The sequence below is a fragment of the Alligator sinensis genome, unplaced genomic scaffold (assembly GCF_000455745.1).
Source record: "Alligator sinensis unplaced genomic scaffold, ASM45574v1 scaffold410_1, whole genome shotgun sequence".
Lineage (NCBI taxonomy): Eukaryota > Metazoa > Chordata > Crocodylia > Alligatoridae > Alligator > Alligator sinensis.
In genome coordinates this window covers 855,136-870,123 of record NW_005841972.1, presented here as the reverse complement: position 1 = coordinate 870,123, position 14,988 = coordinate 855,136, and the positions used below count along the sequence as shown (strand labels likewise).

Below are 14,988 nucleotides of genomic sequence, written 5' to 3'. Positions count from 1 at the left end.
CACCACTGTTTCAGGTGCCGTGTGAGGGTGCCCTGAGTCAGAAATTTTGCGGTGGGATGAGCAGTAGCTGCTGTGGCTCTAATAGCTGCGGGAACCACAGGAGTTAAAGCTGCTGCCACTTGTCTCAATGTCAAATTTTTGGCCCATGGTCACCCCCACTTAAGACCCTCAGGCTTGTATCCACCCCTCCTATGAAAAACCATATATCTGAGCAGTAGTTTACACTGAGCTATCACAACAAGATGGTGGCTTCTTAAATATACAAATCCTCATCTGTACCAAGTGTTTAACATTTTGCTAATTAACATATAATGAAATACCATTTCCCAATGTGCACAAGACAAAGTGGCCAGCATTTCAAGACACCCCAAACTAGGATCTAGAACAGTGATTCCCAGCCAGGGTATGTGGCAGAGTGGAGTGTGTTGAGATCCTTTCAGGGATGCCACGGAGTGCCACACGATGTTAGCACTATTAAGTGTGCAAACACGATTCACAAGATTAAGCCTAGAGATTTCAAATAAAAATCCATAGTGTTAAAAATATTCTGACCTTTTGTGGTCTTTCAGAATTCTTTGCAACAGAAAAATTGATCTATTATTTTTCAGTAATCAAAAATCAAGTGAAGCCTAAGAGTTGACATTTTCCAAGGGGCACCTTGAATCTAAATGGTTGAGAACCACTGAACTAGAAGAATCATCCTTTCTCCCCTCACCTCTTACCTTCTTTCTCCTAGTCCTGTATCTAAACTTACATGTAACAAAACAGTTACCCAGAGACTGTGGCTTTCATCCTGTGTGTAGCAGGGCACTAAGGTGCCTGCTACTTGAAGAGCAGCGATAAGAACCCAGGTGCAGGTTGCCAGGACAACCGGTTAATGAGGGAAGTGGCTGCACCTGCACCTGGTGAGCTGACCAGAAGGGGCAGGGCCTGGCTTCCATATAAATCCCAGGCCTGAGGTCAGGAGGGCAGTTGTCTGCTATTAGCCAAGGGAGAAGGAGCTGTCCCAGAGCCAGCAGGGAGGAGAGGTGAGGCCTGACTGCAGGTACAGCCCTGAGACTGGTAAAGGCTGGAGTACCCCTTGGTGTGGCTGGAATACTGTTATAGCCGGGCAGCTAGAATTTATGTTATAGCCCAGGGGCTTGTGTTTTGTTTGCTGATATAACAACGGTGGCTTGGGTGAGGCTATAAGGGGATGGAGGAGGCCTCATAGGGGATCCACGGTAGTGTGGGGATGCCAGCACCAGAGAGGGCATAGCATTTGGGGGTGCACCGACCCCTGAGCACCAGCGAGGGTGCAGAGCGAGACCGGGCTGCAGAGAGCCCGTACACCAGCGAGGGGGCCAAATTATAACAAGGCCCAGACCAAACAACTTCAGTTCTATCTGTGAGGCTTGGGGCATGGTAAAGGGATGGTTGGAGCCACGCATAGCCCATAAGGCTGGGGTGCCCCGAAACATCCATTATAGAGCAGGGTCCATAAGGGACTCAGGAGCCCTGGGGCCAGTGTACAACACGAAGCTGTGTCTAAGATGACAGAAAGGCAGCCTCCCTATCCTACATTTTCCATCAAAGACGTGGCGGGTGAGAATTGAGGGTGCCCTTTGGGCCAGCTTAGCACGGTAAAGGGGCCTTAGGGGAAATCACAGCGACTCTTCAATAAAATGCATGTGTAGATGTACCCACTGTCTTAAGTGTTTTTACTGATTCACAGTGTAGCAGAGTGGCATCCTTAGGGTTGCGCTGATCTCCCCTAAGGACGCCACTCTGCTACACGGTGAATGAGTAAAAACACTTAAGACAGTGGGTACATCTACACATGCGTTTTATTGAAGAGTAGACTAAATAGCTCCTCAATAAAGCATCTGCATCTACATGTGCACCATTATCAGGGCACAGTAGACTAATTAAATGCACATGTAGAGGGTGATACAGGCACAAATTGTGCCCAATCAACTGAGGCATCAAGGGGCCAGACTCCAGCCTGCTTCAGAGCCATGTGGCTCAGCAACTTCAGGAGCCTCATGGCATGGGCAGCTCCTCCAGCACCCAGCGCTCTGACCTGGAGCCTGGGGCTGTGCTGCCAAGGCCCCTGCCAACCCGGGCCTGCCCCACCACTGCAGGCACCTGCCCCTGGATGTCACTACCTGAAGCCTGGGGTTGCACTGCCAAGGCCCCTGCCAGCTGCCACCCAGTTAGGCCCCACAGCCACTGACACACATAGACAGGGGGCCCAACTGGAGTCATGAGAAGGCAGCGGACTTCATAGCCTTCTGGGGATATGTAGAGGTCCAATGGCAGTTTGGCCAGGTAACAAGGGCCAATGCCCATGTGTATGAGAACATGGCCCAGAGGATGCAGAAGCACAGACACCAGTGGTCCCACCAGCAGTGCTTAGTCAAGGCCATGACCCTAAGGGCACAGTGGGTCTGCATCTGGGACCACAACAGGCTTCCCACAAATCCATGCCCTTCCTGCAGGAGCTGGACAGCATCCTGGACTTCACAGAACCTGGTGAGGCCTGACACCTGTTTTGCAGCATAGGCAGGGTGCTGGAGCCTGAGCCAGGGGCCACAAGCCAGACCAACTCTCTGGGGAAAGGCACCTTGGGGTTCCTGCACCAGGTCCTGGCACGGTCCCTGTCCTCGGCCTTACCCAACAGCTTGGGCAGCCCAGACCACCACCTGCCCCAGCTATTCCAGCAGTGGCCCACCGACAATAAGAACAGGCTGAGGATGGCCCCTGCATGTGCCAGCTCCAGCTTGTTGTCAGGGGGAGTCACTGTCTGGGCAGCCACATGCTGTGCCACACAGCCCTCTGGGACATGGCCAGGCAGACCTCCTCTTCACAGCCAAGGACAGCATCTGAACACTGGGACTGATTGCCACACCTGCCCAGTAAGCCTCACACAGGGAGATAGGGTGATGGGGAGGGGGTGCCGCAACTACCCATGGCTGTGCCAGCTCACCTGCCCACCTCAGGGCTGCACGCCTGGAGCCAGGAACCCTGCATGGGAGGGTGGGGGGCCCTTCCCACCCTGCCTTGCCTGTCCAAGCTCCCCGCCACCTCCAACATCTGATGGAGTTTCCCCCTCCCCACCCCACAACATGCAGGGCAGTTCAGAACTTTACTGAGCACTATGCAGGCTCCCAGCTAGGCAGCCAGGGCCCTGTCATGTGTGGAGAAACTCATTGATGGCAGCGGCAATCTCCTCAGCTACAGGGGTCAGGCACTCCATAGCATAGGCAAACATACCTCTCCAGGCAGTGGCACATATTGCAGAAAAACTTGGACTTGCCTGGGGCACCCTCAAAGCTCAGGGGCCTGTGCCAGGGGAACCATCATGATCATCAGCAGCAAGGCGTAGTGGGTTGGGCAGTGCTCAACCAGCTCATCATGGCACACCTTGGTGATTCTGACCAGAGGCATGCTTGGGGCACAGCCCACGCACAATGGGGGCCCTGGCCCAGGGCACCTCTCCAGAGGAGGGGGCAGGGAGGCATCACCAGGTCTGTGTCTCAGGCAGGTGGGAGCTCCACACCCCTAGAACCTGGGTGCCACAGGCCCAGTAGCATGGGACCAAAATGTCTGGCCTATAGGGAGTAGAAGGGGGGGAGTTGCTCCAGAGCCACCATGGCAGCTGCCAGATAGGTGCCAGCCATGGCCTGGCCTAGGTAGGGTATGGGGAAAGGAAGCTGCCTACAGCAAGCAGCAAGTGGCCTGCCTGCCCCCTCTGTGGAAGCAGGGAGGGAAGGCTCGCCAGGCAGTCACCTGTGGAAGGGCCCACCCAGGCAACTTCCCATGGTCCCTGGGCACTTGTGCACACGTGACCCTCGAACTGAGGGCAGGTGGCACACAGCCCCTCTGTACAGTGCATGTTATCTCTGAAATGTCACAAATTCACAAGGAGCTCCTCTGTCCTTGCTCTGCAGAAGAGCTGCTGGACATGGGGAAGACCCAACTGCTGCTAGTGGAGATGGGGCCCCAAGGATGCTGCCATTCTCTGCTGGTATGAGTTAATGAGCTGGCTCCATGAGCACCAGAGCCAGCACCAGACAGCTCTCCTCAAGTGGCTGATCACCATCTCTGAGGCCCAGCTTGAAGAGAGTCAGGCCTGGCATGAGTCCCAGGAGATGGACTGGGTGGATTGCAAGGACCTCAGGGTGTTCCTCACCTTCCTTCAGAGGTAGATGAAGGTCCAGCTTGCCATGGTCCAATATGCAGTGGAGGCAATCAAGGATGACCAGCACATCCTTTAAATAGTGCTGGCCCTGGTGATGTCTTTCGTCCTGCCTGGCGCCCAGGCCCAGGCCCTGCCCCTGGGCCCAGCTGGCCCTGGCAGCTGCCCATGAGCGTGCCTCAGGTCCCCTATTGGGCGTGGGAAGAGGTGCAATGCCACTTGCAGTAGCCAGGCCCAAGCCCTGCTACAGATCCTGGCCCCGCAGCAGCTGGGCCCCCTGTCTCACCCACTTCCCACTGCTTGCCCCGCCTCCATGTGGCCCCTGAGTGGGAGTTGGCCATTGCGGTGCTGGCTCCTCATGCTGGCCCTGCTTGCTCCAGCCCCATGGAGGAAGAGGAGAGGGAGTGGCTGGAGTGCACTGAACAGCTCCTGCCCTTGTGCCTGGGCCAGCCCACAGCCTCAACATAGCGTCTGGACCCAATGAGGTGTCTGTGGAGGCTGGGGTGCCGGGCATCTCCCTCAACACTTCACATCCTAGGAGCCTCCTCCCCACTGTTCCCCACCTGACAGTTGAAAACACATACTGTACACTAGACACAGGCTGGAAAGATCAATGGTTGCCAGTTGCACGTTGTAGGTGCTCTGGGTAAAGCATCTCCTACATCATGATCTGGCTGTTATTCACCATTCCTTTCTATTCCTAGATGTCGGACTGTATTAGAACTGAATCTTGTTACCCAAGACCCAATGTTATGGTCCATATGGATTACTGTGTAGTTTAGTTTCAAGTCTGGTTCAGCTTTTCTCATGAAATACATTACCCGATGAATTGACACCTTTGTCTGGACTATTAATGAAACATTGCTTTCCCTGACAACTCTTTTGCTACAACTTCTCTCACCATTCATGCTTTATAGTCAGGAATTTTAAGTGGGAACAGACAGTTATCAGTGATGATGCTAGAAAGGGGCCTGAAAATCGCTTGGATACATTGCATGAAAATTCCTTTCCATAATTTGCTGCATTCAGCTCTTTCAGAAGAGACTAAGAAGTCCTCTGTGCTATAATGTGATATACCCTTATTGTGGGTTTCACTGAGTAGAGTCCCCTCACAAAGACTGCATAAAGAAATGAGTAGCTAGGGTGGAGCAGTTACATGAACACACTCTACTTGCTGCTTTATCTGCTTGGTCATTCTCTGTAAGGCTCATCATGATAACAACTGTAGCAGGAGTAGATGTCACTCGAGTGAGCCAGTTGTGTTAAGAGTGATTAAAAACAGGCATGTTATCTCAGCAGAGCATTCTTTATGCTCCAAAAGTGGTCAGCTGTATTAAAATTTCTCAATTTGGCTTCTACTAAGCAAGATACTATTTTTCACAAATAAGATGTTACAGAAGTGTGTACTTTGCATCTGTAAGAGACTATTTTAAACAAAGAGTTGTATAAAACCTTTGGGAATTGGCATGAAAATAAAAATGTTTTCCTCTTTGTAGGTTAGGTTTCCAAAATGTAGTAATCCCAAATTTCTTTACAGCTGAGAGTAAATATATATTTTATTGCAATCAACTGAATGAGGCCAATATCCTGTACTAAAACTGAGTTAACTTACACTGCTAAAGAGAAGATCCTCTACCAGTATATGAATCAATCTCATTTTGAAGAGGATACATACGACTCTTACTTGCTTCTGTCTTCAAAAACAAAAAATAAAATCCATTTGTTTTTCTGGAAGCTTGCCCTTCGAATAAAATAGTGGTGGTAAAAGAGAACCTAATCAATACTATACTCTATAAAACCAGCAACCAGGATTTGTCTTTCTCAGTATTTGTCCAGTTCAATATTCAGTATCTTCAGAAGCTAAGTAGGATAGACAAACATTTTGAGATTCCAGCACTTGTTGCTAAATCAGGCCATTCATTAGCTGCTAAGGGCTATAAAATAAAGCAGCTCTTTCCCATCCTATCCAGGCTGTGAAGGAGCCATAAATAACAAAGTAAATTTCATTTTATTTTTTAACACAGAATACTAATACAGAACTACTTGACTGACAGAAGTTTGCTGTCATCAATTGCCGTTTGCTTTTTGTAGTGAACAGAAATGGCATCAAATTTAATTATATATCTCTGTAAAAAAGGTTCTTCTTGAATAGGCTTCACTGTGCCAATATACTAAATAAAATCCAGTTTATTTACAACCTCGTCTTTGATTACAGACAATACAACAGAAATATATCATACTGTGACTTAAGAATCGGTATATGCTTCTAGCTACATATTATACTTCTGTTGCTATATCTAAATATGAGTATATAAATAGACAAACATTTAGATACTATAATTACATAAAAAGTTCACACAGGGCGTGTATACGTCACCCTATGGCAATGTTGTTACTGCACCGTGCTTTAGTACTTCCGTTTAGTACTTTTGGAAGTACTAAAGTATGGTTCAGATATATTTGTAATGTGCTCTGAGGAGATAGCATGCTCTATATTATAAATTATCATCATAGCTCAGGCTGCACTTTTTGCAGCCACAGTATCGTTAACAAAACTTATTTCTTGGACCCCAGAAGAATTATCCTAGTTCTATATACAGATGTAATCTAAGATGCAAGCAAAGAAAGAATTTTTATTGCTTTCTATATCATCTAGTCTGGCCTCCTGCATAAAACAGGCCACAGATCCTTGAGTATCATTGTTCCTGTTTTACATGTGGAAAACTTAGGCACAAAAAAAAGTCTGTGCAACAGCAGGTGGTCAAAAGCTGGTCTTCTATGTCACAACATACCACCTTAACCACTTGGCCATTCTTCTTCTCTGAAGCATGTCAGAGTGAGGACACTATGTAAAAATAGAATCATAGAATGTAGGAAAACCTAATGAGCTCAGGGAGATCTCTGAAAGAGCAAAATGCAGCATGGTGGTAACTGGCTCTGCTATGTGCTGCCCCACAGAGCTCCTGCCACCATCTCCATTGTAGCCTTTGTCTGTGGCATGTGGGTGAATTTCTCCCAATGCTTCTCTGGTTTTTCTGGGACATGTTGGTAATTCCGTGAAAATTAAATTTGTATTTCCTGGCTGAGCATGTAGGTTTCAAATACATCAAAGTTTATTTGTCCGGTGCAAATGTAGCTCCTAGCCTTATAACTAGATAGTCTTTCATTATCTGATCAATTTCTGTAGGACCCCTGCCTCACTTAGTGTGCAGACTGGAAACAGCATAGCAAATGAAGTAGCAGTCCTGCCATTGCCTGTCTCTGAGCCTAGGTCATATTCTGCTTGCAATATTGCCATTGAAGTAAATGGAGTAATCCCTGAGTAATAGTAGTGTAATTAAGAGCAGAATTTGGCCATCAGCATGCAGGTTATCATGCACAGTGAGTGAGGAATAGGACCACTTATTGAATGGTAAGTGTACAGAAATATTATATGTAATATATGTCTGAAAACAACGTCATTATTAAAAATAAACTTGTATTTAAATTCCATAGAGAAAATAAATGCTTTAATTCTTGCCTCAGAAATTGCACTGTATGCAGCTGTCCACATAGGATGTTTAATTTCTATGAGTTGCTTACAACTAAATGGTTTACTCTCTCTAGTTTGTCATTAGAATAGGCAGGGATCCCCACAGACTTATACGTAATCAAAGGCTGTGTCATACTGCATCTGTACAAATGGGTGGATTTAAGGTAGCCTGGCTTGTAAGTACACTGTAGTGCATATTAACATATATATGTATGGGGTATTTTAAAAGAAATAAACACAGTAGAGCTGAAATAGGATTTTATAGAGGAGGAGGGTATTGCTATTCCTATTTTAAAGATTGCGTTGGGAACTGAGACATAGAAAGAGGAAATGGTTTGCCCAAGAGAACAACAAAGAAGACAACTAAGATCAAAAAGTCCCAGGCCAGTGTTGTCTTCTCTAAATTAAATCCCAAGGGAAACAATATGCTAACATGGAGTGGCCATGCAACACACAAAGCCAAAATGAAACTAGGCTTACATGCCAAAAAGTTTTAAATTTCTTGTGTATTATATTTGGAAAGGCCCTAGGTTCTCTCTGCTTTATGTGGAAGACCATGCACTGAGTCATAAATTTGGAGTCCACTGCTCAGCCACGGTAGTTTCCCCAGACCTTCCCTATGGCAACTATTCCAGGTCATGAGTACTAGTAAGAATAAATGCAATCCTCTGGTTCGTTCCTATCAGTTCCTGATGTTCCCTGACACACACTCATTCCCAGAGTGTTCTTACATCAGATCCCTTGTATGGTTACAGAAAAGGAGACTGGATTTGCCCCTGAATTCACAATGTTTTCCATGTTGTGTGGCACATTGAAGTTGTCATGAGTGTCTAAGCATCATCAGTCTCCTTAGCACTAAATTATGCACTGAATTGGATCAGGGTTTCACATAAGCCCCTTTTCTAGGCAGAGTGAAGCAGAGCTCATGGCATTTCTGGCACTGATGCTAACCTAAACATCTGGGCAGTGGTAACTTAGACATCTGAGCAGTGCTACCTCCTTTAAATGAAGATGGAGGCAATTGTTATCTGGAAGGAGCTATCATCATTCAAAGCCCACTTTGCAGGCACAAAGAGCAATTTTCAGAGGTGTTTGTCTTTGCTCAGGTAAAACCCATTCCTTCCAGAATACCACTTCTTGGTGAGATTTATTTCCTTCCAACTTCTATATGCCTCTTTGCTACCAAGTCTCAGAAATGTTTGGTGCAAAAGTTAAGCATTTGAAGAGTCAGGAGCAACTGCAGACAGGTCAGAATGGTAACAGTAAGAGCATCAACCTCCATTGCATTAATTGCTATTTCTGTGGCTCCAGCAGTCACACAGGGTCCTCCGCCTGATAGACAGCCTCTCTCCCCATTAATTATGTTATGGACACCATATTATTGTCTGCTGCCGCTTGCTAGCTGACCCTCACCTGCTCTTGCATGAACCCGAGGTCCTCATAACCTTCTCCTCTCTGAAACCCCATTTCAGATCTACAGAATTGTCTGCACTAGGATAGGTACTAAGTCTAGACACCAACATTGAGCTGACTTGCAGCAGAGCAAGAAACATTTCCAACAGAGGACCAAATGCTGCTGTTAAGGGCAAATCCAGCCAGTGTTTGCCCAGCTAGATTGGGGAAATCTGGATTCATGACTGCACAGTGAAGCACATGGGGACTAGCTGTGGTTTCAACCTAGAGTAAGCCAAACCAGTCCAGTCTCTCTTCTCAGCAGTGCAGCAAAAGTACATGGGGACATGGGGGTTGTACATTATAACCAAACACTGAAGAAATCAGCAGCATAGGCAAGCACTGTCAGGTCATCCTGGTAGAAGGCCCACTTGACACTAGTGCCTTATGTGCACTAGAGTAATCACACCAGTGCTTTTACATTAGGGGGAGTTTTCCTTATTCTGGAGAAGCCCTGAAACCAGTGTCCCAAATACTACTAGTTCCCAGGAAAGTGCCTCCTTTATACACAGTTATCAATGAAGCTGTAGCCTTTGCTTTAAGTAACACTGGATGTGTCTACATGTGTAGTTACGCATGTCTAAACTTAGTGTGCCTCTGTTTAAAGCGCATTAAGGCGATTTAGACACGCTTCTACATGTAGATGTGCTAATGTGCATTAAGGCACATTAAATTTAGGCTGGCATAGCTAAATCGCATTAGCACACATGCAGCCACACTAATGTGCATCAACGCAGTGTGCATCAATTGATGCACACTGCATTAATGAGCATTAATTGTCTACATGTGGGCTAATACGACTTAACTATGCCAGCTTAAATTTGGTACTTGCTTTAAGCAGGTATCAAATTTAGGTAGGATTAGCCTAAAATTGCCATTTTAAAGGCATATTGAGGGTGTGCACATGTGGGCACATGCCCTTAATGCATTTTAAAAATGGCAATGTTAGGCTAATCCTGTTTACAAGGGCCACATGTAGACAAGCCCACTGAGTTTAAGAGTTCACAGCTTAGTGGGTTACCTCACAAAGAATGATGCCCCAGATACAAAGGGGTTCTTGAAACAGAACTGTTTCAACAGACCTGATCTTTAAACAAAAGAATTGGAAATATTTCTCCTAGGATTGCTAAACCAATAATGATAGGTACGAGGGCCCATAATGAATAGGGAACAGATTACTCTAGATCAGGGGTGTCAAACTCATCTTGTGCCCTGGGCCAGATCTGACTTGTGGGGCTCCTTAAAGACTGGAACTGGCTCAGGGCATGAGAAAGCTGCCACGGAGCATGCTGTGGCAGCAGCTCCAGCTCCAGTTTGAAGCATGTAGAGCTGCAGCTGCCACTACTGCATGCATACTGTAGTAGCAGCTCCAGCTCTAACTCTAGCACAGGGCACATGGCAGGAGCTGGTGACCAGGAGGTAGGACCTCAGCAGTGGCAACCAGCAAAGCAGCCAGAGCATGACCAGGGTTGTGTCAGCCCTCACTCAGCCTCCTGCCATAGATCACCATTTTATGGCAGACCACTCCCCCTGGCTACATTGGTAGTCCAGCTGGCTGGATAGAAAAAACTGGATTGGTTCAGTGGGCCAGATCCCGCCTGTGAGCCATATGTTTGACACCCCTGCTCTAGATATGACTGGTTCATTGCTCGCTCTCTAAAGCATCCATTTCTGCCACTGTCAGAGACAGGATACTAGGACAGATTAACTATTTGTCTGACACAGTATGGCACTTCTTATGTTCTTAGGAGTGGACTGTATTGCATCATTCTATAGCTTCTTCAGAAAGCTCTTCAAATATCACTTACCACTGGAAAGTAGCCACCTCTAAAGGAAAATGCAGCTGGCAAGGCCTGACTTGTATTTTTCAATCAAAACACTGCAGTGGCACAGTCACAGAAAAAGAGCATAGGTTTCCTCTCTGCAGTCATAGAAGCACCCTTCTGTAGAGCAGTATTTATCTGGGACTGTGTATGGCTGCTTCTTGTTTGCACAGTGACTCTAGATGTGAATCAGCCTTTTCCTTCCTCATTCATTCCCCACCTTTCCTATGTTTTCCTGTCCTTGGACTGTGAGCTCTTCAAAGCAGGGACCATATTTCTCTGTTTATGTACATCAGATATATAGATATTTCAATCCTGTTTGGAGCCTTGAGTGCTGTCTCACAAAAAGGTTAAAAAGAATAATAATTGTATAGCAAAGAATGAGAGACCTGAACTCTGCCAATGAATTCCAGAGAGATAGCTAGGTCTAGGAAGCAAATTCTGGGAGCCGGTTATTTTACTACATAAGGAATAGTCCAGATACTACAGGTGAAAAGCAATGTGCATGCACATGCACACATGTAAAATAATACTGTGCGCACACACTAAATTCTACAAGATACAGTGCTCTGTGTAACGTATTATTACTGTTGCTGTTTATATAAGATATCTGGAGTAATGTACAATTTTAATGATACCACATAATAAAGCCATTGTAGAATTAGTTACTAATTATTTTTCAGGAGCAACAAAGGTACAAAGCCTGGAAGAACTGAACTCAGTGGCAAAACTCCCAAGAACTGCAAAGGGGCCAGCATTTCAACCAGTCTCTGTTTAGCACACCCAATCTGTCTCCAGATATGATATGGAAATAAGCTCCTTATGAAGTAGCAGTCTTTTCATTAGTGTCTGAAATGTCTAACTGTAACTACTACCCTGTAGTGCCTCATACTCACACCTGTGAGGCTGTAGAATTAATAGTAATGGTTATTTCTCTTCAAGTTGTACAGTATGTCTGTGAACCTCCCGGCCTCTGTGTTAAGATGTAAGGAGCTGATAAAACCCAGAATGGAACCCAGTGCATGGACCCTCTACAGAAGGAGCCATTGTTCCACAGGGAGATAAGATAACCCCACCTTCTTGGGTGGACCCCAAGAGTGACCAATGACAGTGGACCGCTGCCAAGTTTTGCACTCTCTTTCCCCTTTATATTTGCAGCTGCAAAGTCAATCGGTTCACAATTGTTCTGAATTTTCATCATAGGAAGACTTTGATCTCAAAACTCCAAAACTCTCACAATGACTCTGACTCAAGCTGAAAAAGCTGCTGTGGTTGCTATTTGGGGAAAAGTGGCTTCTCAGGCTGATGCCATTGGGGCAGAATCACTGGAGAGGTAAGCAATACTGCATTTTTGCTTAGTTGCTTGTGGACCTAACTGTGACCTCTGGTATAAACTAGGTCATTAGAGGTACTTTAGGGTAAAACAAGTGTGAAATCAAGATAAAACTTTGCTTTGTTATACTCTGTAGGCCAAGTTTACCACTTGCGTATATGAGCCCAGCAACATGGACAATACTGGAACTGGACTTACTGTGGTGAATGTGGGCCTGTTATGCAGAGTCCTACCAGAATAAGAGTTAAGGTGGTCTGGCTGTTGGATAGCATGCTGAGGGCATATTTTAAAGTGTATCTTTCAGACATCAATGATTGAGTTCCTGGGCTTTCTTGCAGAATAAGCAACATGAAAATTACAAATAGAATGTAGTAGAGTTCTATAGAAATTGTTCTAAAACCCCTTACACTGTAACAGAAAATGATACTTCCTATCAAAATCTATTACATTTTCAAAACCCTAAAGTAAGAATATAGTTTCCTGTTCAGCTCTACTGGACTTTCCCAGGATAACAGCTGAGAGGAATCCATAATGTCTAATACAGGCAAGGAACTCCACACAGTCATTAATACCCAGCTCATGCCAGGTCCTAAGGTTATCATAATTATAAGCAGAGCATGTAAAGAAGTGGCAAGAATATAGAATTAGAATTTGTTATGTGTGTAATGTGCAGCTTTAGTTGGCATGTGCTGGGCCTTGCTAGAGAGTGACAATGTACTGGAAAATCAATCAGGTAGCTGGAATCATGTCTCAGTGTTCTGTTTGATGTGTAACATATACATAGAAGAAAATGTTATCTTCTTATAAGAATGTGTATCACCTCAAACCCAGTGTGACTATTAGGTGAATGAAAGATCTATTTAAATATAACAGATAGCTTTTTGCTGCCACAACTGGGAAACTATACATGAATATGTTAGATACACTACTTTCCTCCACACCTCCAATTTCAAATGAACCATGTTGAAATTTGGGAACAACCTCTTCTATGATTGGAGAGATTTGTGTTCTTTTCAGTAGAAATACACCCAAATTTACTTAAGTTAGTTGGCACAAAAGGAGGGAAAGAACCTTGCAGCTGATTGGAGTTGTCTGGAATTCTCCAGGTGATATTGTTTGAAAGTTTGCATTATGTATAAGCTAATTTTAAATGTTCTGATGATCCTTTATGGATTTATGGTACTATGTATAGCAATTAAAGCAAGGATTCTGGATCATGAACTATTTCTGTATAAATTAATTCTAAAGGTTCATACTCTACTAGCTAGCCTCAGGAAATACAACTTGTTTCCACTGGAGAAAATAAAATACCAAAGGTGCAGATAATTTTGTGGAGGAGTTAGGATATTTGGTCCAAAAAAGAAAGTAAATGTAAAATACCAGTCCGTTTCAAGATTTAAATGTAAACTAGGATACTTAAACTTACTTGAAAAGGATGAACCAAATTCCACACTTGTATGACTCTAGTGACTTTTTTGTTACACCAGGAATAATTTGGCCTGATGTCACTGTTTGCTTAGGACAAAGAAATAATGCTATATGTTGCTCAAATTGCTCAAATATAACTGCACATGTGGACTAGTAAGTGGCCTGTAACATTTGTACTAGAGCAGCAGGCACAAGCGTTTGTCCTTTACAGGAGCTGGGGATACAGCCCTATTTGTCAAGGCTGTTTCAGGTGTTCAGTGCAGTTTCCATTGCTGAAGCCATTTCTGATTTTCTCTTCCAGGCTTTTTTCAAGCTTCCCCCAAACCAAAACCTATTTTCCTCACTTTGACCTTAGCCATGGTTCTGTGCAACTTCGTGGCCATGGCTCCAAGGTCTTGGGTGCCATTGGGGAGGCTGTCAAGAACATTGATGACATCGGAGGTGCCTTGGCCAAGCTTAGTGAGCTGCATGCCTACATCCTCAGAGTTGACCCTGTAAACTTCAAGGTGAGTGAATGCCCACAGGTAGTAGAGAGGGTCTGTGGATCTCTGGCTTAGACAATGCAAGCCACTTAAGTGGGTGGACTTTTCCATACAGCACAACAGAGCTAGGCCTTGCAAATCAGAGATGACGTTACTGTATTTTCATTCTGAGCCTTGGGAGTGAGGCTGCAACTTCACTGTCACCAGAGAGGCTATGTAGTCCTTAAGTTGCTTACTTCTGTACTTGCTAAATCTCCTGCCTTTAGTAGGGGTGCCTGTTTCTGATGTGCCCTGGTAGGTTAAGCACTGGGTTAGGAGTCAAAAGCCTTGGGTTCCAATCCCAGTGATGCTACTAGAAGTTTCTGTAAACTTGGGGAAGTCATATCAGCCTGTCTGTACCTCCTCCAATTTTTAAACCAAGATTAATTGTTTTCCTGCTCTAGTTCAGAGAGGAATTAATTCAGGGAAGTCCTGTGTTCTGAGATATACATGAGGTCGGACTAGATGCTTGCAGTATTGCCTTTTGGCTTTGTAATCTATGACTCTTCATCATATGAATATAGGAAAATGGTATTGACTCTCCATGGCTAGGTGACCTAAGATTCCCAGGGGAAAAGCCTTATATAAAGGCTAAGTATTATTCATGCTTACTTTGTATTTCCCTTTTGTAGAGTGGGTGGGGTCTTTTGCACAAAGACAGTATTAAGCAATGATTTTTCTTCCATGCACAAGGCATTAAAGACACATTTCTCAGCAAG

The 14,988-nt window shown here is 45.2% G+C and overlaps 1 protein-coding gene across 3 annotated transcripts in view; it reads left to right on the top strand.

Moving 5' to 3' along the window:
* LOC102384426 (hemoglobin subunit pi) overlaps positions 1-14,988 on the top strand; it is a 21,213-nt gene that overhangs the window by 5,823 nt on the left and 402 nt on the right. Inside the window, exons 1-3 of one of the 3 annotated variants that reach the window (XM_006020874.1) lie at positions 991-1,028; positions 12,191-12,320; positions 14,050-14,254. In XM_006020874.1, the coding sequence (XP_006020936.1) occupies positions 12,226-12,320; positions 14,050-14,254 (300 nt within the window). In that variant the 5' untranslated portion in view covers positions 991-1,028; positions 12,191-12,225. Of the gene's footprint in view, positions 1-990; positions 1,046-12,145; positions 12,321-14,049; positions 14,255-14,988 lie in introns of those variants that run through there. The other 2 variants (XM_014518631.1, XM_006020875.1) reach the window with 2 other exon arrangements.